At 46.7% G+C, this 25,582-nt stretch overlaps 1 protein-coding gene and 2 pseudogenes across 1 annotated transcript in view; 1 reads left to right on the top strand and 2 right to left on the bottom strand.

The window, feature by feature from the left end:
- LOC119878242 (adenylate cyclase type 1-like) overlaps positions 1-25,582 on the bottom strand; it is a 342,212-nt gene that overhangs the window by 19,289 nt on the left and 297,341 nt on the right. Inside the window, 2 exon segments of the mRNA XM_038588921.1 lie at positions 16,094-16,170; positions 20,863-20,939. Of these exon segments, the coding sequence (XP_038444849.1) occupies positions 20,934-20,939 (6 nt within the window). The 3' untranslated portion in view covers positions 16,094-16,170; positions 20,863-20,933.
- On the top strand, positions 6,870-8,696 carry LOC119878243 (annotated as a pseudogene).
- LOC119878231 lies at positions 10,918-14,179 on the bottom strand (annotated as a pseudogene).

The following is a 25,582-nucleotide window of genomic DNA, read 5'->3' as shown; positions in this document are numbered from 1 at the left end:
AAGAAAACCAGAGCGGGGGGCAGCACAATGCCGGATTTCAGGTTGCGCTGCCAAGCTGTGCTCACCAAGACAGTGTGGTACAGGCAGAACTACAGACACATCCATCAATGGAACAGAAGAGGAATCCAGAAGTGGACCCTCAACTCGATGGTCAAGACCATATATTTGACCAAGCAGGAGAGACCATCCACTGGAAAAAAGACAAGTCTCTTCCATAAATGTCAGGGGAATACTGGACAGCCACATGCGGAGGAGGGAAACTGGACCACTGTCTCACACTGTACACAAAGATAAACTCAGAATGGATGAAAGATGTAAATGTGAGACGAGATTCCATCAAAACCCTGGGGGAGAACACAGGCAATGCCCTTCCTGAACTTGGCCACAGCAACTTCTTGCAAGATACACCCATGAAGGCAAGAGAAACAAAAGCAGAGATGAACTATTGGGACTTCACCAGGATGAGAAGCTTCCGCACAGCCAAAGAGACACTCAACAAAACCAACAGACAATCTCCAGAATGGGAGAACCTTGTGCAAATGACCCGTCGGATAAAGGGACAGCATCCAAGATCTCTAAAGAACCTATTCAACTCAACAGCAGAGAAACCAACAATCCAATCTGGAAATGGGCAAAAGACACGAACCGAAATGGCACAGAGCAAGACGTAGACGTGGCCAACAAGCCCATGAGAAAATGCTCCGCATCACTGTATTTCCATCAGGGAAATACAGATCAAAACCACAACGAGATCCCACCTCACAGCGGTGAGAATGGGCAACATTGGCCAGACAGTAAACAACAAATGTTGGACAGGATGTGCAGAAAGGGGAACCCTCCTGCACTGTTGGTGGGAATGTGGCCTGGTGCAGCCACTCTGGGAAACTGTGTGGAGGGTCCTCAAAGATTTAACAATGGATCTGCCCTATGACCCAGTAATTGCCCTGTTGGGGATTTACCCCAAAGATACAGATGCAGGGAAACCCCGGGACACCTGCACCCCGATGTTTCTAGCAGCAATGTCCACAAGATCCAAACTGTGAAAGGAGCCTCGGTGTCCACCGAAAGATGAATGGATAAAGATGTGGTCTCTGCATACAATGGAATATTCTGGGATCCCTGGGTGGCGCAGCAGTTTGGCGCCTGCCTTTGGCCCGGGGCCATCCTGGAGACCCAGGATCGAATCCCATGTCGGGCTCCCGGTGCATCGAGCCTGCTTCTCCCCTCTGCCTGTGTCTCGCTCTGCCTCTCTCTCTCTCTGTGTGACTATCATGAATAAATAAATAAAATCTTAAAAAAAAAAAACAATGGAATATCCTCAGCCATTAGAAATGACAATTAACCACCATTTGCTTCGACGTGGATGGAACTGGAGGGTATGATGCTGAGTGAAGTGAGTCAATCAGAGAAGGACAAACATTATATGGTCTCATTCATTTGGGGAATATAAAAGATAGTGAAAGGAAATAAAGGGGAAAGAGAAAATGAGTGGGAAATATCAGAGAGGGAGACAGAACATGAGAGACTCCTAACTCTGGGAAACGAACAAGGGGTGGTGAAAAGGGAGGTAGGCGGGCGGTGACAGGATGACTGGGTTTGGACTGGCACTGAGGGGGGGCACTTGATGGGTGAGCACTGGGTGTTATGCTATAGTTGGCAAATTGAACTCCGACAAAAAATAAATTAATTAAAAATAAGTAAGATCTAACTGTTTGGGGTGCCTGGCTGGCTCCGTGGTGGTGCATTGCGATTCTTTGTCTCAGGGTTGTGGCTTCGAGCCCCACCTTGGTGTGGGGATTACTTAGAAATAAAACTTTTAAAAAAATAAAGCAATTTTTAGCACTTATGGCAGAGGATAACCTTTGATCCTTTAGTTTTTGAAAAAATGTGGCAAAAATATAGGAATGTGAAATGATCTGGTATATTAAAAAGTAAAATTTTTAAAGAAGTTTTAACTTTTACTATAGATCAACAACCGAAAAATATTTGAAAATAAAACCTCTTGCTAAAGAAGCTAAATGTTGGTATTCTAGTGTTCTCTTGTAGATCCCAGTCTGTACTTCCGGGCATGTGGGTTAGAGACTCATCAGGACTCTGAGTCTCCCCTTTCTCCAAAGGCCCCTTCCATTACAACTCAGCTCCACTTAGTCCAACTTCCCATCACCATGGTCTGTCTGCCTTAAGGCCCTGGCGGAGGCACAATGGTGACCTTCAGCCCCACTTGCCAGGTTTCTCAGAAGGTCATGGCCCTGGTCATACGGGGTCAGACAGGCACTATCAAAGATACCCAGTAAAGATTCTGGTGGCCCTCAGCCTAGGTCTCTGCTACTGGAAGCAACCCGGTGCCAGAGAGGCAGCTTTTCTCTCTCAGTCTCCAGAAATCTCTTTGCATTTTGCCTCCAAACTTCTGAATTGAGCTAAGAGTAGGAGAAAGAGTTTATTTTGTGACCACAGTCTATATATTATTATTAAGGTAATTCCTGAGTTATGCATCCTCCAGTCACCTCAGATAGCACCATGGCTGTTCACCACCCCACCCCCACAGACCAGAAAATAGGTTTAGGTATTTATCCTACTGGAGCCCTATCAGGCATCACTTAAGCTGTTTTGTTTTGTTTAAATAATTAGTGCAAAGTACTTTCCCCGAGTGAAATACACATTCTCACAGAGGCGATTTCCCTAGGGATTCCCGTGCTGCGGCCCCAAGCCTTGGAAGTGTTTTCCCTCAACCAAAACCAGTACTGAACTTAAACATCAAGGGGAAATACTCCAAGGAGTCCTGAGCTGACCTGTACTCTTGCCAAACTAGCAAAATCCTAAAACCATGGGCTAGAGACCAAGTAAATGAGCACATCCCTGGTTGAAACTGATACATCATTTAAAAAAAATCTCCTCCAATGATTCTATGGTACAGTTAGGGTAGAAACACTCTGTCCAGTCATGTGTGAGGATGATGATCAAACAATTCTATTGTCTGACTAAGGCAATACCTGTCCTACTCCCAAGCTCTAGTTGTATTGAACTGTAATTCTGGGAAACCACTTTATTAGAGACCCATCTGGTGGCTCAGCCAGGAATCGCACAGGGTGTCTCCAGGAAGGAAGGGGCCAGTCCTGGGGCCTCTGCTAGTGCTAGGACCCCTAAGATTTATGCACACACTCCCCTTCTCAGAGGAGGCCCCGTTCTGGTAGGATTATCTCCACTGACCCATGGATGTGTGTTGGGCAGTTGTACTGAGATCAAGGGACTTCAGCATAGGGCTGATAATGTATAATTATATAATCACACGAGACTTATTTGGATGGCACGCTCACAGCTTAATTGAATGGAGAGGTCCCTCACAGGATATCTTTCAGTGGCAACAGTATAGGGCCACCACCCAGAAAGCTAGGATAGAAAAGAAACTCCCCAGAGGAGAGGGATTGAAGAAGGGCTTACTTAGGGAGATGATGTCTCGCATCGGGATATGGAGTCTCTGAGCCAGGGAATTATGAATGGATGACAGGATCTTAGAGACACTAATATTCATGATTTATCTTATCTACTGTTAGTAGATTCAGGTGGTGATTCACAGGATATGCACAGAAGATATGGCTAAGCTATAAATGGCTTAACCTCTACCAATCTGGGCTATGTTTAAATCAATTCAGTGTGTAAATATTTGAGGTTGGTAACAGTGGTTTTTTTGAGTTCAAGGTCTCTGCCTGCTGTGAAAAAATAAACAGAGGTCTGCTATGCAAAGATCATCTTTGGCTCATCCATAAACCTTGACTGATCATTTCAAATGATTTGTCTTTATGTTCATGGATTAGTTTTCCTCTTGATCAAATCCAATGCTAGAACCCTCTTCTTATATAGATTTTTTTTCATTTCAACTATTGTACTTTTCAACTCCAGAATTTTTAACTCCATTTTAAAATCTATCACGATGTATTGAAACTCTTGATTTGGTAAAATTGAATCCTTTCTGGTTTCATTTTTTAGGAGGGAGAGAGGGAAAAGAGGAAGAGAGAATCTTAAGCAGGCTCCACACTAAGCATGGAGCCCATGGAGGGCTCGATCTCATGACCTGAGCCAAAATCAAGAGTCAATTTACCAACTGAGCCACCTAGGTGCTCCCCACCCCCAGGTTTCATTTCTTAAGCATCACTGAAATAGTTCTTTTAAAGCCACTTCCTTAGGAGCATGGTCCTCAGTTTCATTACCAATCTCTGCCCACTCCCATGAACGGTACTTCCTTTCTTTGAGTGACTGCCATCCTCTGTTGTTGAATATTGACATTTTGAATATCACAGCGTGGTAATTTTGCAAACGGCACTCTTCTGCCTTTTCTGGGTTTTATTTGTTTGTTTACAACTTGTGTGGATGGTGTTACTTGTTTAATGTTTTTCTCAACTTTTTGTAAAGGGTCTTTGTTATGAGTGCCCTGAAGTCTCTTCTGTTAGCCTAGCGGTCACCGTGTGATTTGAGAGAGAGCCCCTTAAATGCCGGGAGCCAAGCCACCACGAAGCACTCTGCTAGTCACTGCAGACGCCCCTGCGCTGCGCTCTGCCCCACAGGGCGCAGGCAGGGAGTTAACTCTGTCTTCCCTTCCCTTGCTGTTGCCCTGGTGCTGAAGGCAAACTCATGTGGTCCTCTCAAGGGTTTTCTAAGAATATGTCCAGCCACGGGCATCAGCATGGCCCTTGGATTGCCTGGCACACAGCAGATTTTCGGTGTCCTTCGTCCCTTGATAATCCCCAGCATCTTCCTTCCCAGGTGTTTCGGTCTGCCTGCCTCTGGCCTCTCTGGTTGGCCCCTTGCCCAGACAGGTGTGGCTAGTATGTTCACTGACATGCTCTTGGCAGTGTCACCCAGGAGCTCCTAAAAGCTCTGAGGCAGTTTGAAACTGCCTCAAACAAATGAAAGACCCTGAGTCAGTGCTTCTTGGAGTCCCCAAGGAGGTCAGAATACACAACCACAATTCTCTGAGAATAATCAGTCTTGCTGGCATGAGCACACTGTCCCAGGAAAGTAGACCACTGTCCTCATGGTGACCACAGAGCTGGGGAGTGTGGCATGGTAGGTGGTTAAGTTAAAATCTCATAAAGACTGTTTTACTGAAATTCAGTACCTTTTTCTTTTTTTCTTTTAAGCCCTTCCCCAGGTTTTGTGTTTTTTAGAAGTCAGAAAAAGTCGATTCCAATAGTTTTTGTCAGCTTGATCATTGCCTTCATGAAGGGATGGTGTGTCAGAGTTACTTACACTAGCATTTTAGGTGACATCATTCAACATATTTTATTTCATTTCATTTCATTTATTTTATTTTATTGTTAAAGATTTTATTTATGAGAGACAGAGAGACAGAGAGGGAGAGAAATGGGGGTCAGAGACACAGGCAGAGGGAGAAGCAACCTCCATTCAGGGAACCCAATGTGGGACTCAATCCTGGGTCTCCAGGATCATGCCCTGGGCTGAAGGCAGCGCTAAACTACTGAGCCACCCGGGCTGCCCTATTCACCTATTTTAATTGTACATTCCTTTTCAAAGGTGATACTAGTAGGTCTCACCTGAGCATTCATACTTTTTCAATTTATTTTTTTCCTTTTGTTTAATTTCAAATTTGGAAAACATATGTATACATCTTGTTCAAGTTTTGTGTTCATCAACATATTGTCAAAGATAGATACTTGCTGTTGTTTGTAATAACCAAAGGGTCAGCTTTATAATAAGCATGCAGCTTTATAAAATATCAAGATGTTTCTTTCACTCGAGAGCTTTATTAACTTACTTCATATTGTTCAAAATGTCACACCACAGTGATTAGTTGAAAAAGCATTGTGATCCATTTGCATGAATATGCTTTTGATTTATACATATACTTTGATTTTGTCATAGAATTGCTTCCTGTAATCTATCTCTTAATCCTCAAAAGGACCTCATAAAGACAATATTATTCTGGTGGAGTTTAGGCTCTAAGTAGGCCCCAAAGAGCGTTAATACTAGAGGTTGAGGCAGTAGGGTTCAAAGAAGAGAATCTAGAGAAGGTACAGTATGTTTACAGAGTATGCATTATTTTCATTGGGGTGAAGTAAACTCAGACAAACCATGTAAATTCCCAGAACCAAATTAAATTTTCTAAACGTCTAGAATATCTATTCACATGGTTGTAAAAAGCTCCTAAATTCCAAGGTAAAAAATGATCCTTACTTCAGCTCATGAACTTGAATGTATGACATTGAAGGTAGACCCACTACTCACTAATCAGTCACTTAAACATGCATGCAGCAGCTCATTCTGGATCTCATGTTGCTTGCTTTCTTCTTTATAATTTTATTTAAATTCAATTAATTAACATATAGCATATTATGAATTTCAGGGGTAGAGATCAGTGATTCATCAGGTGCATGTAACACCCAATGCTCATTACATCACCAGCCCTCCTTGACGCCCATCACCCAGTTACCCCATCCCCCCACCCACCTCCCCTCCAGCAGATTCAGTTTGTTTCCTAGAGTTAAGAATCGCTTATGTTTTTTTCTCCCTCTCTGATTTCTTATTTTATTTTCCCTCCCTTCCCCATTACCCTGTTTTGTTTATTAAAATATGAGCAAAGAACTCCAGGAATTTGTGGCGGAGTGGGCAAATAACCGAGGCCCTCCCGGCTGCCTGATGCTCGCACCGCCTCGAGGCGCAGGCAGGTGGAACCCCAGCGCGTCAACTCGTAGGAGGACGGGGCCCAGTGACACCCCCGGGACCGAAGGACTGCACACAGGACTCGTCGGGAGGAGACTCGCAGCTGTGAGAAATGCTGTGCAGAGCTCTCCAGCTTCTCGGGGTTCCTAGGACACGAGACAAATCGCACTGCCCCAGCTGTGCGCACATGACCCATGGCAGGGGCCGGGCTGGGCAGAGTCCCCGGGCGCGCTCAGCCGCCGCCGCCGGCCCAGGGGGTGCGGAGGGTCCCAGGGAGGGGGCGGCGGCCGGGGCGCTCAAGGACAAGCCGGGGCGAGTGTGTCGTGGACCTGAAGGCTGAGACCGTCTGCCGAGCGCGCCCCAGGACGGAAGCTACTACCCAAAGGCAAAGCGGCCGCCACCTGGTCATTGCGAGCCCCGCGGGGCACAGGGTGCGGGTGAGCGGCGCAGCGCCCGGCGCCAGCAGCCCCCGGGCCGGAGCAGATCCTGCGTCCGCAGCAGCCGCAGCTGCAGCACATCCCGCTCCCGAGGCCTCCGCCGCCGGGGAGCACGTGGGCCTGCGCGCCCTCCACTCGGGGGTGACCCCCTCCAGACCCTGGGCCGAGCAGGGACCCGCAGCTTTCTGCGACCAGCAAGTCGGCAGCCAGGGCCTGTCTCCGGTCGCCCGACACCAGCCCAGCTGCCTCACGCGAACACCCCTTCCCCGCAGCTCCCCGGGCTGCACCCTTGCCCTGGAGCCCGACGGACGAGGGTGCTGCCAACGCCAGGTCGCGCCTTCCCCGTGCTTTGCTACCTCAGGCCCAGGGCTCTGTGCTCCTCCAGAGCCCTTCCTCCACCGAGGCGTTAGACCCGTCCAGGAAAGGGAAGGGGAAGCCGCCGAACGTGTCCCTGGGGCAGTCCAAACCCAGACAGGCCGTCCTCTGCAAGCACAAGCCTAAGTACTGTAGCAGGGCTTTGGGAGCCCATAGCTCCCTGCAGATCCACCTCCGCTCCCATACCGGAGAGAGACCCTTCGTGGGCTCTGTCTGTGGCCGCCGGTTCACCACCCAGGGCAACCTCAAGTGCACTTGCATGGACATCCCCAGGGGAGGCCCACCCCCAGCTCTTTCCCAAGTTCCACGACAAAACGTCGGCAGGCCATGGCATTCCCTATGCACTCTCTGTAGCCATCCCCGTAGATGAATCGAGTCTCTCTTTAGACAGCAAACCTGTCCTTGTAACAGGGACCCCCGGTCTAGGGCTACCTCAGAATCTCTCTTCAGGGACTAACCCCAAGGACCTCCTGGGCGGCCCGCTGCCCAATGACCTGCAGCCCGGGACTTCCCCAGAAAGTGAGGACGGGTCCCTACTGTCTGGGGGGGTGGGAGCAAGCCACACTTCCCCGAGGGTTGGTGGTTTCCAAGGGAGTGGGACCCCCGAGCCGGGTCGGAGACCCTGAAATTACAGCAGCTGGTGGGGAACATTGACAAGGCCACCACCGACCCCAACGAATGTCTCATTTGCCACCGGGTCTTGAGCTGCCAAAGCTCCCTGGAGAGGCATTACGGCCCCACACCGGGGAGAGGCCATTCCAGTGCAAGATCTGGGGTCGGGCATTGTCCACCAAGGGCAACCTGAAGATGCACCTCGGGGTTCCCCGGACCAACACGTCCATAGAGATGCGGCACTCGTGCCCCATCTGCCAGAAGAGGGTCCCGAACGTGGCCCTGCTGCAGCAGCGCATCCAGATGCACATGGGCGGCCAGAATCCCCACACGCCTCTGCCCCAGATCCCCTGTGACTTCCCAGGTCCCGAGGCCGCGATGGTCAGTGAACACGGCAGCGCGGGTGCCACCTGTCACGATGATGTCATCAGAGCATCGACTTGGATGAGCGGGGCCCCAGGACGCTTCGGGCTGCTTCCCAGCGCCCACTCAGCATCCCCCACGCTCGGTCACACAATACACTTTGCGGACAGCAGACATATACAATGCATGTTGTCAACTTTCTCCATCATTAACCACATGACAAAGCTCTTTTAAAGGTACAAGGGGAGGCTACGGAAGGAGTTGCTTCCACCTGTATTCCTGATTGCACTTTCTTCCTCGTATTTGTCAAAACAGAAAGAAGCTTTTTTTTTCTTTTAAGTCTTTAGTTTAAAAAAAAAAAAAGGGCAAACCTATAGGATTTTCAACTTTTGGTGACAGTCATGGAAATCTGAAGACTCATGAGTTCTAAGACTAGGGTTTCTGAACTGAAATTAAGAATTCAAGGATTACAGTTAAAGTCTCAGAGCGAAAGACATGAGGCCGAGTATTTTTCAACGAAAGCCCAAAGAGAAAAACAGAGGCTGACGACAGAGAAGAGCTGTGACATAAACCACAGATGATGTCAGAATTGTGATTTCTGTTAAATTTTGCCAGGTATGCATGGATGTACGTACAGATACACACACATAGATCTCCGACAGTTCTTGTTCCTTAACGGTTATGCTCAAGGTTTGGTGGGGGGACCATCATTCTTTGTCTTGGCATATTTTGCTTACTTTTTGCTATGAAAGGACATAGAAAATTAAGTATAAAGATGATTTACAGATTTCAACTGTAAAAAAAAATATCAGTTTTTTAGTCCATAAAATCCAGACACCTACTGATAAAGCATCCTAGGAGGATCATCACTAGAAAAGTCCAATGGGACACACGGAAAAACTTCACGTTAACTACTTCCAAAGACAAAATTATTTTCACACTCTCTAGAGGTATTCAATATTTAATGTTGATGCCTGATGGAAAGGTCTGAAGTACTACAAACGCTCAGACATTGTAAAAAAGGATGTAGTACTGCCATGTCTACCATCAATTCTATCTAAATAAGTGCTATTTTATGGTGTTAGTTATTACTGTATATAAAACTATTGAAGACCAAGATTCTTTGGACATATTCTTACAGTTTCCCCAAATGTGTAAGATGGAAATAGGACTTTTTTGAGCATTCATTTTTTCCCCTCCTGATTCACTAGCACCTCTCAAAAATAAGCTCTAGGGAATCATGAAGTCCATTCGATAATTTCCTACTAAACACCCTAAATTACATATAAGACAGCCACGTTGATATAGATCTACTCAGATTGTCAAGGAATTATTTAACTTAGATTATGAGCAGCTACATTTCCCAGTGCTTCCAGTCTGGGACCCCATTTCTAAGTGTGTGAGTTGGTTCTCCTGTTTCCATAATAACCAATTTAACAATCAGCTTGGCAGTCAACTACTTTAGAGTTAGTTTCATTAATGTTAGCTCTCATCTCATTAATACATGAATCGACTGACACTGTGGGACTACTTATTTTTCTATATACTCGTAAAAGGGCTCTGAATTCAAGGTAACAAACCTTCTGGAAGAATTAGCTCAGGCTCTTTTGTTTAAACTCAATCTTGGGGATCCCTGGGTGGCACAGCGGTTTGGCGCCTGCCTTTGGCCCAGGGCGTGATTCTGGAGACCCGGGATCGATTCGCACATTGCGCTCCTGGTGCATGAAGCCTGCTTCTCCCTCTGCCTGTGTCTCTGCCTCTCTCTCCCTCTCTCTCTCTCTGTGACTATCATAAATAAATAAAAAATTAAAAAAAATAAACTCAACATTTTCCTTGTAGAACCTCAATGTATATTTTAGAATTTTCTTCCAATACTTTAGGACTCACTTAAACTTCTAGTCCTAATAGGACGATTTCCTTTTGTTGCTGCAGGGACCTAGAAATGCAACAAAGTTATGAGCCAGAAGTTTTTCAGTTTTTGAATGTCAGTTAAAACCCAAAAAAGGAAACAATTAAGAAATTCCAGGAAGTAAATTGGAATACAAAGTGGTCTTCATTTCACAGGACTCCCTCTATCGTTAATCCTCATGAGAATGAACACAGAAAGGAAGCTACTCCCTTACTGTATAATGAAAATCGTGATTTTTGGAATGCTTTTTCCAAATCAAAAAGCTCTCGAAACTAGTTCTTTCTCTTTCCTCTTTCCTGGTTTTGAGTTAAAGACCCTTCTTAGTAGATGATCTGGTACATACCAAGCACTGCTGGTTGGCTGCACACACACGTACAACAACATCAACCCAACAAGTAGAACCAAACGTCACTCTACTTTCACGGCGTTTGTCGTTTCTAATGGCTGAGTAATATTCCATTGTAAGCTGTAAGACCACAGCTTCTTTTGTTGTTGTTGTTGTTGTTTTCTCAACTTTACAGAGGTGGTGGGGGGAGTCAGGGAAGGAAGAGGTGTGGACTTGAAGGTTTTTGATTTTTTAATGCAAAATAATTTATTTTGTGTTTGATACCAGATGAGACGATAAGGGTGATGGTGCTCATGCCCATACGCCGGCTCCAGGTGAAGTGCTCTAGGCTTCGGGCTCACTCTGCTACCTAAGAAGGTCTTTCTCAGCTTCAGCTCTACACAATGCTTGTGACTCAGCGCCTTGCGGGTTTGGGCATTATGTAAAGGTTCACAGACTTGCTGAATGGGATGGTGCCCTCGATGCTGGTTTCCACCTGGGGGGACACTTTGCCACCTTCAATCCAGGGGGATTTTGTAATACGGGAATTGGAGTTGTAGGCCGGTAGCAGCCTCACTTCCACCGGGCATGGTTCTGTCCAGGCAGTATGGGAGAGGTACACCTGAGTGATAAGCCGGTGACGCCCTGGTTGGGCCAGGATTCCTCAAGTCTGCCGGCTTAGGATGAATCATCTGAGCCTGGCCATCTGGATAGAAGACCTGGACCTTCACAGCACTCTCAGGGTCCTGCACATGTTCCAGGGTCACATCGACATCCAGGGCCACAACCAATCCAGACGTAAACCGCAAAGGGTTGTCTGACTCGCCTACTGGCTCAATGATGGTGGCTGAAGTGTGTGGATCTGCTCTGGAAGGGGAAGGTGCAAGGAGGTACTCTGCCTCACCATGGTCTGTCGAATTTTGACCACTTCCACAGGCTTGGATGTCATGAGTCGGGGCATAAGGTCAAGAAGTTTGTCCACAAAGCTGTCCTGTAGGTGGGGGCAAATCAGCAATAAAACACCTCTGAAAAAAGTCCACTTCCTGTAAAAAGTTTTCACACATCCCAAATAAGGGGTCAACTCCTCGAGTAGTCCGTGCTGTTACTGTAAGTTGCAAGGCTTTGGCCTGCAGCCTCATGGGATGTATAATCACCACCTGTTTCTTCTCCACACCACTGTACATGAACTCCATTTTGTAGGTCTCTTCCATGATCTGTTTTGCTGCTGCGGAGGCCAAGTCACTCTGCTTCAAATATAAAGGGGCAGCCACATTGCACAGCTTTCCTTGCAAGGCCTTGATGAGAAGAAGCTGACACCGAAGATAGGTAGCCGAGAAGTCAGCAACTCCTGCTAGTTCAGACTGAAGTTCTCCAAGTCTTTGCAGATCCCGGATGGTGAACTCCAGCAGCTTCTGGGTTCCCTGAGGGGCCCGGTGCTCTGAAGACTGTACACCCTTTCAGGGCTCTGCTGCAGGAACTGATGGGACGGGTCCTCATGGGGCGCAATACCGGGAGAAACGGCCGATGACACTAGTTTTCTACCTGGTAACCTTAAGGCAGGAACAAGATGAGAAAGACTGTCTCAGAGGTAGGCATAATGTCTGAAGGTATGATCTGAGAACAGTGCTGGCATTGTGGGACAGGTTGTAGCAGCATTAAAAATAAGAACCAAAACTGCAATGTAAGCTGGGTCATCCATGTCTGGTTCAGCTGGGTCAAAAAATGGATGGGTGCTCAGGAGCTCTGGCACCAAGGGAAGCACCAGGGTTGGATGCCGACTTCCCAGAAACTTCAAGCACTTCCATATAGAGTCCCTATCAGTAGGGGACTTGGTTAAATTTTTCAGCAGCTCCGCCAGTGCGAGATGAATCCCTTCTTTAGTCGAAACATTAGTACAGCATAAAAGTTCGTGAAGAGCCAGCCTCTCGAATATCTCTGGACGAATCCTCTAACACAGCCAGGACACTGCCAAGCTGATCCTCTCGGAGAGTGATGTTTTTAGAAATTTTTCTCATGCTGTGTATGGACTGTAGACGCACTTCCTCAATTTCATCATTAAACATGTCCACCGGGAAATCAGGGCGGCACTTCTCCGCAAAAGAAGGTGAAGATTGGGCCAGCATGCAGAGAGCCTCCACAGCAGCAATGCGGACCTCATACATCTCATCTTCCAATCCAGGAACAAAGGCTCCACAAGCTCCTGACTCCATCAAGTTCACAGCTCCTGTATCTATTTCTTCTTTGGGAGCATCACCTCCCCACTTTCTGCCACTGGAAAACTCTTCTGACCTGTAAAGTTCCTCGGCACTTTCACGTGTAGTGCGTTTTCTCCTGAGATCTGACATGAGCTTTTTGTTGAGCGTCTGCTCCAAGATATGAAAACTGACTTGTTCCATCGAGCCCAATAGCTTTGCAGCCTGAACTTGAACCACCCAGGAGCCATCACTGACCATGGGACAAATTGCTCCAAATGCATCATCAACTAAGCGAATTTCTTCATTAGAAGAAGGAATGGGGACAGTGCTTTCAGGATAGAGCTGACTGATAGCCCAGATAAGTTGGACTGCAGCACTGCACACTTGTTCACAGTCATCAGACAACAATTTACAGGCCTGATTATAAATTGCTTGGTGTAATTTCAGTCCTCTTTCATGAAGCCTGCAACATGGCTTTTATAGCCGCTCTTCTGACACGTGGGTCTTGGTCACTGAAGTAATCCCCTATAATCTTCTGGACATCTCTGACAGCTAGGCCTTCTCCATCTTTTGTGACACTTGTCTCCAAAGAGCCAAGATTGCCAAGTAATTGCAGGCACTTATTTCTTACACCAGGAGACGTATCAGTGAGGTGCTTGCAGGCTACATCAACTAATCCCATGTGGATAGCTTGATTCTCTGGGAGTTTGGTGCCAATTGCAAGCAAGGTGTCCAACAGTTGAGCAAGGACTTGATGAGACTTTTCATTCTGCAGGATGTTAATGGCATCATCCATAATGCACTCTGGTGAAAACCCTGCAGGCTTTGATAATAAACCCAACAATGATGCAATTTTCAGTCTCACAGATGGATCATTCTCCTTGTAACAATGTTCCAGGAGAATCCTGACTACTCCTTCCACACTTTCTGCTTCAACAGGCTTTCTGGCAAACTGGAGTAGATACTGCAAAGCATCCACTGGGGAGGGAGCTTTACACCGATCTACGTGGAGTGCTGAGATTTACTTGGTTTTGTCAATTGCAGTTTCTTGGTTGCAATTTCCTCCTGTTGTTGCTGGACCACCTTAGTGAATTCCTCGTACACTCGTTTCTTTAGGTGAGCCGCCATGACTGCCCGCCACACCACAGCTTCCTGATCCATCATATTTCGATGGACACCGAGGCTCCTTCCACAGTTTGCCTATTGTGGACATTGCTGCTAGAAACATTGGGGTGCAGCTGTCCCGGCTATTATGCTGAGTGAAAACAGTCAATCGGAAAGGGACAGACATTATATGGTCTCATTCATTTGGGAAATATAAAAATTAGTGAAAGGGAATAAAGGCAAAGCAGAGAAAATGAGTGAAAGTATCAGTGAGGGTGACAAAACAGGAGACACCTAACTCTGGGAAACAAACAAGGGTAGTGGAAGGGGAAGTGGGGGGGCGGTGGGGTGACTGGGTGATGGGCAATGAGGGGGGCTCTTGGCGGGATGAGCACTGGGTGTTGCGCTATATGTGGACAAACTGAACTCCAATAAAAATTAAAAATTCAAGAAAAAGAAAACGGGCCCTTTATGTAAAATAAGCAAACTATTTAACTGATGTATTCAGTAGGTCCAATAAATGGAAATGTATGACACTGAAAAAAAAAAAAACAAAACACCAGGTAAATCTTCAGGGTTCTAAAGAATGTCATTGTTTTTCAAAAGATATCCGAATGATAGAAACAGGAACACCACAAGTACAGAAGGAAAAGCTGCCGGAGGCACCGATATGAACAATTTCCCTACTACATTAAATGCCGTAGATCATTATGAGAAAGATTTAAATGCATCAGTAAATAAGAATCTTTAAGTCTTGGACACAGTTATTTTTTTAACATAAGCAAATAGGCAATAAGGTATTTCAAATGTGAAAAAGTACCTGTACCCACGGCCACCCTGGAGGAAGAGCACGCCAAGGGGCATGCTATCGGGATCCCCCACATGACGGAGCAGCCACCTGCCTCAGTGGAGCAAACGACTTTGGGCACTGAGCAACATCCTAAATGAAATCAAGAGCCCGCCAGAGCTACTACACTGGGGCGAGCTGAAGCTTATGGGCCTGAGCAGTTCGAGCCGGGCATGGCAGTTGGTGCTGAGTCCTTGGCCCGAGCCGAGATGCTAGCTGCTGAGGCCAAGCCAATTTACATGGCAGTCACACGTCTGATTCACTGCACCGACCTGGAGGAGCCACCTGCACACTTGGCCACCCTGCAAGAAGAGCTCCCCCGGGCACCCACTATCAATGTCCCCGGCATGCCATGCCAAAGGAGTCACCTGCCTCAGTGCAGCAACCAGCTTCGGCCCCCGAGCAACACCATGAACTAAGGCAGCAGCCCACCCCAGCTCTGAAGGTGGGGTCTGATGAAGCTTCTGGGCCTGAGGTGATCGAGCTGGGCAGGGCTGTCAGTGCTGAGTGCTTGGCCAGAGCGCAGATGCCAGCTGCTGAGACCAAGCCAATGCACGAGGTGGTCACACCTCTGATTCACTCTCCCGACAAGGAGGACCCACCTGCAATCTTGGCCACCCTTGTGGTACATCATGTCCCGGCGCATGCTATCAGGGTCCGCCACATGCCGGAGCGGCCACCCAGCTCAGTGCAGCAACTAGTGTCTGCCCTGTGCAATATCCTGAACCACCTCAACAACCGGCCCCAGCTCCTACCTCGGGGCCTGCTAAAGCTTCAGAGCCAGAGGTGATCAAGCTGGTCACGGCTCGAGCCGAGAAGCCAGCTGCTGAGACCAAACCAATGCACGTGGTGGTAACACCTCTGACTCACTGTTCCGACATGCAAGAGCTACCTGTAGCCATGGCCACCCTGGAGGAAGAGCACGCCCAGGTGCATGCTATAGGGTTCCCGTACATGCCCGAGCAGCCACCTGCCTCAGTGGAGTGAACAACTCTGGCCACTGAGCTACATCCTGAACCAAAACAAGAGCCCGCCACAGAGACTACAGTGAGGCCACCTGAAGCTTCTGGAGATGGAATACTTCCAAACTCGTTCTATGAGGCCAGCATCACCTGAAGTCCAGAAGCAGACAAAGACCCCACCCCACCAAAAAGGAGAGTTATAGACCAATGTCCCCGATGAACACGGATGCAAACATCTCAACAAGATACAAGCCAATAGGATCCAACGGTACATTGAGAAGTTACTCACCGTGACCAGGTGGCATTTATCCCCGGGACGCAAGGCTGGTTCAACACTCGGCAAACATCCCGTGTGACTGATCAGATCTGCAAGAGAAAAAACAAGAACCAGATGATCCTCTCAATAGATGCAGAGAAAGCATTTGACAAAATATGGCATCCTCTCCTGATCCAAATGCTTCAGAGTATAGGGATAGAGGGAATGTTCCTCAGCATCTTCAAAGCCATCTACGACAACCTCCTGGCAAATTATCATTCCCAAGGGGCAAACGCTGGGAGCCTTTCCCCGAAAAAGATCAGGAACGAGACAGGGATGTCCACTCTCACCACTGCTATTCAACATAACACTAGACGTCGTAGCTTCAGGAATCAGGCAACGAAAAGAAATAGAAGGCATTCAAATCGGCCTAGAAGAAGTCAAACTCTCCCTTTTCACAGATGACATGATACTGTACACCTAGAAAACCCAAAAGACTCCACCCCAAGACTGCTAGAACTCATACAGCAAATTCGGCAGTGTGGCAGGCTACAAAATCAATGCCCAGAAATCAGTGGCCTTTCTAGACGCTAACGATGAGACTGAAGAAAGAGAAATTAAGGAGTCAACTCCATTTACGATGGCACCCAAAAGCATGCACTACCTAGGAATAAACCTAACCAAAGAGGTAAAGGATCTCTACCCGAAAAACGACAGAACATGTCTGAAAGAGACTGAGCAAGACACAAAGAGATGGCAAACTATTCCATGCTCATGGATACGAAGAATGAATATTGGGAAAACATCAACGTGACCCAGGGCAATTTGCACAATTAACATAATCCCTAACAAAAATACCACGGACTCTCCTCAGAGAGCTGGAACAGATCATCTGAAGATTTCTGTGGAATCGGAAAGGACCCCGAATGGCCACGGGAATAATACCAAGAAAACCACAGCGGGGGGAGCACAATGCCGAATTTCAGGTTGCGCTGCAAAGCTGTGCTCACCAAGACAGTGGGCACAGGCACAAAAACAGACACATCCATCAATGGAACAGAAGAGGAATCCAGAGGAATCCAGAATCAAGTCGATGGTCAAGACCATACATTCGACCAAGCAGGAGAGACCATCCACTGGAAAAAAGACAAGTGTCTTCCATAAATGCCAGGCGAATACTGGACAGTCACATGCAGAGGAGGGAAACTGGACCACTGTCTCACACTGTACACAAAGATAAACTCAGAATGGATGAAAGATGTAAATGTGGGACGAGATTCCATCAAAACCCTGGGGGAGAACACAGGCAACGCCCTACCTGAACTTGGCCACAGCAACTTCTTGCAAGATACACCCATGAAGGCCAGAGAAACAAAAGCAGAGATGAACTATTGGGACTTCACCAGGATGACAAGCTTCCGCACAGCCAAAGAGACACTCAACAAAACCGACAGACAATCTCCAGAATGGGAGAAGCTACTTGCAAATGCCCCGTCAGATAAAGGGCCAGCATCCAAGATCGCTGAAGAACCTCTGCAACTCCACAGCAAAGAGACCAACCATCCAATCTGAAAATGGGCAAAAGACACGAACAGAAAAGTCACGGAGGAAGACCTAGACGTACATGGCCAACAAGCACGCGAGACAATGCTCTGCATCACTGGCCATCAGGGAAATACAGATCAAAACCACAATGAGAAACCACCTCACAGCGGTGAGAACATTAACAAGACAGGAAATACCAAATGTTGGACAGGATGCGCAGAAAGGGGAACGCTTTCAAAATACAAAACTTTCAGAGGTAGCCGTACTCACCTGATAGGGACCAGGGCGGGGGGCAGGCTCCCGACCAGGCTGGGGCACTTAGGGTAGGACCTGAGAGCGGGGAGCGGGGAGGGTGGCGGGGGGTGGAGGAAGAGCCAGGGCCTTGGGGGGGCTCCTGGGGCCCAGCAGCCCAGGCCCTCAAGCCACCGCCCCAAGGCCGTGCCCTGACGCTGGATGGTGTCTGCATCCAAACCCCTCTGAGCGTAAGCGGATGGGCTCAGTACCCTCCCTGTGCCCCGGTGGAGGGGCCTCGCACCCTCTCTGAGCCGCCCGGAGGAGACCTGACCCGTAGGAGGCCCCACCGCCAGCCCCCTCCGCGAACAGGTCCCACCACTCCTCCCCCGCGCAGCCCTTTGTCTCTCGGTCTCTCCCTCCCTGTCTCTGGGTCTGTCCCTCCCTGTCTCTCTGTCTCTCCCTCCCTGTCTCTCGGTCTCCCTCCCTCTCTGTCTCTCCCACGCTGTCTAGATCTCACCCTCCTTGTCTCTGTGTCTCCCTCTCTGTGTCTCAGTCTCTCCCTCCCAGTCTCTCAGCGTCTCCCTACCTGATTCCCTGCCTCTCCCTCCCTGTCTTTCTGTCTCTCCCTCACCGTCTCTCTCTCTCTGTCCCTGTCTCTCTGACTCTCCTTCCCTGTGTCTGTGTCTGTCTCTCTCTGCCACCCCATCTCGGTCTGTACCCGCAACCCCCCCCCCACCCCCCGTCTCCTTCTCTCCCTCCCTCTCTCTGATTCTCGCTCCCTGTCTCGCCGGCTATCCCTCCCTGTGTCTCTGTCTCTCTTTGCGTCTCTATCTCTCCGCCAGTCTCTGTGTGTCTCCCTTCGTGTCTCCCGGTCTCTCACTCCCTGTCTCCTTCTCTCCATCCTGTCTCTGTGTCTCCCTCACTGTGTCTCGGTCTCCCTCCCTGTCTCTCTGTCTCTTCCTCACTGTCTCTCAGTGTCTCCCTCTCTGTCTCTGTCTCTCCCTCCGTGTCTCTCTGACTCTCCTTCCGTGTCTGGCTCTCTCCCTCCCTCCCTCAGTCTCCCTCCTTGTCTCGGTCTGTCCCTCGCCATCTCGCTGTCTTCTCTCCCTCCCCTCCCCGATCTCTCCCTCCCTGTCTGTGTCCCCCTCCCTGTGTCTGTCCTTCCCTCCGCTTCTCTGTCTCTCCTTCCCTCTCCATGTCAATCAAATAAAGGGTGACAACCATAGGATTCTCTCAACAGATGCAGAAAAAGCACTTGACCAAATAGACCATCATTTCGTGATGAAAACTTCCGCCCGGTACGGATACTGGGAACAAACCTCAATTCTCATAAAACCCATCTACAAAAGGCCCAGAGGGAAAGTCCTCTTCATTGGGAAAATCCTCGAGCTTTTAACTTAAGGTCAGGAACACGACAGGGTGTCCACCCTCAACGCTGTCATTCGGCACAGTAGTAGGGGTCCCAGCTTTCGCAGTGACATTCCGAAACAGAGAGAAAAGGCATCCCGATCGGCCAAGAAGTCAAACTCTCACTCTTCACAGAGGACATGACACTCTACGTGGAAAACCTCAAACAGTCACTAGATTGTACTTAAAGGATCTGTCCAACAAGACCACCTAACAATCGTGGATATCTATGCCCCGAATGTGGGAGCTGCCACGGATATCAATCAGTTGCGAAGCAAAGTTAAGACATACTTAGATAATAAGACACTTTTACTTAGAGACTCGAACACGGCGCTTTCTAGGATTGATAGATCTTCCAGGCACAGCATCTCCAAAGAAACAAGCGCATGAAAGGATGCAGTGTACCACATGGATCACACAAATGTTTACAGAACTTTACATCCAAATGCAACTGAATTCACATTCTTCTCAAGTCTGTGGAACTTTGTGGAACTTTGTGCATGTGGAACTTTGTCCAGAAGAGACCACATACTGGGTCACAAATCAGGTCGTGATCGATACCAAAAGACTGGGATTGTCCCCTGTGTATTTTCAGACCATAATGCTCTGAAACTAGAACTCAACCACAAGAAGAAGTATGCAAGGATTTCAAACACGTGCAGGTTAAGGACCATCCTGCTAAAAGACGAAAGGGTCAACCAGTACATTAGAGAAGAATTAAAAAGATTCACAAAAACCAATGAGAATGAAGATACAACCAACCTGTTCCAAATCTTTGGGATACGGCAAAAGCGGTCCCAGATAGGGGAAATACATCGCAATGCAAGCGTCCATCCAAACACTGGAAAGAACTCCAATACACAAGCTAACCTTGCACCTAAAGGAGCTGGAGAAGGAACGGCAAATGAAACCTTCACCCAGCAGAAGACAACAGTTAATAAAAATTCGAACAGGACTCAATGAAATGGAGAGCAGAAGAACCGGGGAAACACATCCACAAAACCAGGAGGTGGATCTTTGAAAGAACCAATAAGAGAGAGAAAAACCATTAAGCCAGCCTTATAAAAAGAAGAGAGAAAAGACTCTAATTAATAAAATCATGAATGAGAAACGAGAGATCACCACCAGCACCAAGGAAATGCAAACGATCTTAAAACTCATCCTGACGAGCTGTACACCAGTAAATTGTGCAATCGAGAAGAAAGGGACACATTTCCGGAAAACCACAAACTACCAAAACCGGAACAGGAAGACACAGAAAACCCGAACAGGCCAATATCCAGGGAGGAAACTGAAGCAGTCATCATCAAAGACCTCCCGAGACACAAAAGCCCAGGGCCGGATGGCTTCCCTGGGGAATGCTATCAAACGTTTAAAGAAGAAACCATACCTATTTCTACTTAAGCGGTTCCGAAAGATAGACAAGAGATGGAATGCTTCCAAACTCGTTCTTGGAGGCCAGCATCACATTATGTCCAAAAGCAGACAAAGACTCCACCCCACCACCCCACCCAAAAGGAGAATTATACTCCGATGTCCCCGATGAACACGGATGCAAACGTCCTCAACAAGATACGAGCCAATAGGATCCAACGGTACATTGAGAAGTTACTCACCGTGACCAGGTGGCATTTATCCCCGGGACGCAAGGCCGGTTCAACACTCGGCAAGCACTCCGTGTGACTGATCAGATCTGCAAGAGAAAAAACAAGAACCAGATGATCCTATCAAGAGACGCAGAGAAAGCATTTGACAAAATCCATTCCTGATCCAAATGCTTCAGAGTATAGAGATAGAGGGAAAGTTCCTCAGCATCTTCAAAGCCATCTACGACAAGCCCCTGGCAAATTATCATTCCCAATGGGGAAACACCGGGAGCCTTTCCCCGAAGACCAGGCACGAGACGGGGATGTCCACTCTCACCGCTGCTATTCTCAACATAGTATGAGACGTCACGGCCTCAGCAATCAGGCAACGAAAAGAAATAAAAGGCATTCAAACCCACAAAGGAAAAGTCAAACTCTCCCTCTTCGCCGATGACATGATACCGTACCTAGAAAACCCAAAAGACTCCACCCCAAGATTGCTGGAACTCCTACAGCAAGTTCGGCAGTGTGGCGGGATACAAACTCAGGGCCCAGAAACCAGTGGCCTTTCTGTACGTGAACAATGAGTCTGAGGAAAGGGATATCAAGGAAGGGGTCAATCCCATTTATACAACCGCAGCACCCATAAAAAGCATGAGCTACCTAGAAAGAAACCTAACCAAAGGGGTAAAGGATCTCTACCCGAAACACTGCAGCACATGTCTGAAAGAAACTGAGGAAGACACAAAGAGATGGAAAAAGGTTCCATGCTCCTGGGTTGAAAGAATTAATATTGGGGAAAATGTCAACGTGACCCAGGGCAATTTACACATCTAGTGCAAAATCTGTCAGAAATACCACAGACTCTCTTCAGAGAGCTGGAACAAATCATCTGAAGACTTGTGTGGAATCAGAAAAGACCCCAAACAGCCATGGGAATAGTAGCCAAGAAACCCACTGCGGGGCGGGGGGGGGGGAGCAGCACAATGCCCGATTTCAGGGTGTGCCACAAAGCTGTGACCATCAAGACGGTGTGGTACTGGCACAAAAACGGACACATGGATCAGTGGAATAGGGGAGAGCATCCAGAAGTGGACCCTCAACTCTACGGGCAACTAAGATTCGGCCAGGCAGGAAAGACCATCCACGGGGGAAAAAAAGTCTGTTCGATAAAGGCTGCTGGGAACACTGGACAGCCACATGCAGAAGAATGAAACCGGACCATTCCTCTCACACCAAACACAAGGATAAACTCAAAACGCATGAAGGATGTAAATGTGAGACAAGATTCCATCAAAACCCTCCGGGAGAACACAGGCAACAACACCCTTCTTGAACTGGGCCACAGCAACTTCTTGCAAATGACATCAGCCACGAAGGCCAGAGAAACAAGAGCGAAATGGACCGCTGGGACTTCATCAAGATGAGCCGCTTCCGCACAGCAAAAGAAAAACTTGTCCCCGAAGACAAACAGTAACCTCCCTGATAGTGGCCATAGTAATTTCTTCCTAGACATGTCTCCAGAGGAAAGGGAAACAAAGCTAAAAGTGAACTATTGGGACTTCATCAAGATAAAAATCTGCACAATGAAGGAAACAATCAATGAAACTAAAAGGCAGCCTACAGAATGGGACAAGATGTTTACAAATGACATACCTGATAAAGGGTTAGGATCCGAAATGTATAGAGCACTTACCAAACTCAACACCCAAAAAACAAATAATCCAGCTAGGAAATAGGCAGAAGACACGAATAGACATTTTTCCAAATAAGCCACACAGATGGCCAACAGACACATGAAAAGATATTCAACATCACTCATCATCAGGGAAATACAAATCAAACCATGATGAGACATCATCTCACACCTGTCAGAATGGCCAAAATTAACAACACAAGAAGCAACAAGTGTCGGTGAGTGGTAAAGAAAGGAGAACCCTCTTGCATTGCTGCTGGGAATGAAAACTGGTACAGCCACTCTGGCAAACAGTATGGAGTTTCCTCAAAGAGTTAAAATAGTACTACCCTAAGATCCAGCAATTGCACTACTAGGTATTTACCCAAAAGATACAAAAATACTGATTCGAAAGGGTATATGCCCCCTCGTGTTTATAGCAGCATTATCAATAATAGCCAAACTATCAAGAAAGCCTAAATGTTGATCAACGTGCATGGATAAAGATGTGGTCTCACCCCAGTGAGAATGGTGAAAATTAACAAGACAGGAAACAACACACGTTGGAGAGGATGTAGAGAGAGGGGGACCCTCCTGCACTGTTGGTGGGAACGTGAACTGGTGTAGCCACACTGGAAAACTGTGTGGAGGCTCCCCAAGAAGTTAAAAATAGAGCTACCCTACGGCCCAGCAAATGCACTGCTGGGGATTTACCCCAAAGATACAGATGCTGTGAAACGCTGGGACACCTGCACCCCGATGTTTCTAGCAGCAATGTCCACAATAGCCACACTGTGGAAGGAGCCGAGATGTCCTTCAACAGACGAATGGGTAAAGATGCGGTCTATGTATACGATGGAATATTACTCCGCCATCAGAAAGGACAAATACCCACCATGTGCTTCGATGTGGATGGAACTGGAAGGTATTATGAGGAGTGAAAAAGTCAACTGCAGAAGGACAATCATCATATGGTTTCACCCATATGTGGAATATAAGAAATAGTGAAAGGGATTCTAAGGAAAAGGAGGGGAACTGAGCGAGAAAAATTAGAGAGGGAGACAAACCGTGAGAGACTCCTAACTCTGGGAAAGAAACAAAGGGTTGCAGAAGGGGAGGTGGGTGGGGGGATGGGGTAACTGGGTGACTGAGGAGGGCACTTGGTTGGAAGACCACTGGATGTTATACTATATGGTGGAAAATCGAATTTTAATAAAAGCAAACGTAAAAACAAAAACAAAAAAGATGTGGTCTATATATACAATGGAATACTACTGGGCCATCCAAAAAGAATGAAATCTTGCCATTTGCAACATCCTGGTTGGAGCTAGAGCGTATTATGCTCAGTGAAATAAGTCAGTCAGAGAAAGACAAACACCATATAATTTCACTCATGTATGGAATGTAAGAAATGAAACAGATGAATGCAGGGAGAGAAATGAGAGAGACGCAAACCAGGAAACAGATTCTTAGCTACAGAGAACACGCTGAGGGTTGCTGAGGCGAGGGGAGAGAGGGAGTGGGTATTAAGGAGGGCACCTGTGATGAGCACTGAGCATTATGTGTAAGTGATGGATCACTAAATACTACCCTTGAAAGTAATAATGGCTATATGTTAACCATCGAATTTATATAAAAACTTGAAACCTAAAAGAAATAATACAACAAAGAATGCACCTAATAAAAAGAGGAAGGGAAAAAAAAGAGGGAGAGCAAGAGAGACAAATGAATTACTACTATTAATAAAGTAATTAATACTAATTATAATTGGAACATTAAATACTGTTTTATATTATAATAGAATAACAAAAATATTTAATCCAAAGCAGGCAGAAAAAGAGGGAGAACACCGCAAAGAACAGATGGGCAGACATGACAAATAGGAGACAGCAAGATAAAAGATTAAAATCCAATGCATCAATAATCATATTAATTATAAATGGTCTGAATAGCTCAATTTAAAAAGCAGAGATTTATAAGTTGGATAAAAAGGCAAGGTCCAATTGTATTTGGTCCAATTGTGTTTTGCTTCTGAGAAACTAACCTTAAGTAAAAAGATATAAATAAGTTAAAAGTAAAATGATGGAAAAAATATATAAAGAGAGCAGGATTACGTATATAATATCATGTAAAGTATACTGCAGAGCCAAGCACATTACCTAGGAAAAGCAGCTCTTTCCATAGTGATAAAGGGGACAAAGATTTCAACTTACCAAGAGGACATCCTCATCCTAAACATTTATTATGCACCTAATAACGAATTGCCAAAATACATGAAGGAAAAATTGGTAGAACTGCACAAAATTCTGTCTACGGGTACAACGGGAGATTTCAACATCATTCTCTCAAAAATTGGTAGAATATCTGGGCATAAAGTCCATTAGGGCATAGAAGACCTATGAGCATCCTCGGCCACGGTGGCCTCATTGGCATTCATGAAACACACCATCGAAAAAAATTAAAAATTAAAAAATGAAAATAAATTTAAAAAACCAACACCATCCAACAGCCACAAAATGGAACAGGGATGTCAGAATTCTCAAGGATCAGTTCAGCAGCTTAACCGAGCCACCCACGTGTCCCTCTTTCTCAAGAAATGTAAAAGAATTCAAGGCATAATCTCTGACCACAGTATAACCAAGGAGAAGTCAGTAACAGAAAGATCCCTGGGAAATCTTCAACAAAAGAATGTATGTCTTCAAAACTCTTGGGAAGAAGAAAGAAGAAAGAAGAAAGAAGAAAGAAGAAAGAAGAAAGAAGAAGAAGAAGAAGAAGAAGAAGAAGAAGAAGAAGAAGAAGAAGAAGAAGAAGAATAACAACAACAACAACAACAGCAACAAAGATCTTTGAGCCAAAGGAAAATGAAATGACATTTAATGTCAAAATTTGTGAATTAAGCAGCACTTGGAGGAAAATGTATAATAAAACCCCTGAGTTAGAGAAAGTACAAATCATCCTGAGAAACTAGAGAACATGAGTCAATTAACCCCAAAGTTATCAGAAGAAAATAAAGATCAGAGTAGAATTCAATGAAATTGGAAACTCAAAATAACAGAGAAAGATCAATAAGACCAA

Source organism: Canis lupus, unplaced genomic scaffold (genome assembly GCF_011100685.1).
Source record: "Canis lupus familiaris isolate Mischka breed German Shepherd unplaced genomic scaffold, alternate assembly UU_Cfam_GSD_1.0 chrUn_S1282H1459, whole genome shotgun sequence".
NCBI classification, from domain to species: Eukaryota; Metazoa; Chordata; class Mammalia; order Carnivora; family Canidae; genus Canis; species Canis lupus.
The sequence above is the reverse complement of the archived record's forward strand: the minus strand, read 5'-3'. Positions and strand labels throughout refer to the sequence as shown.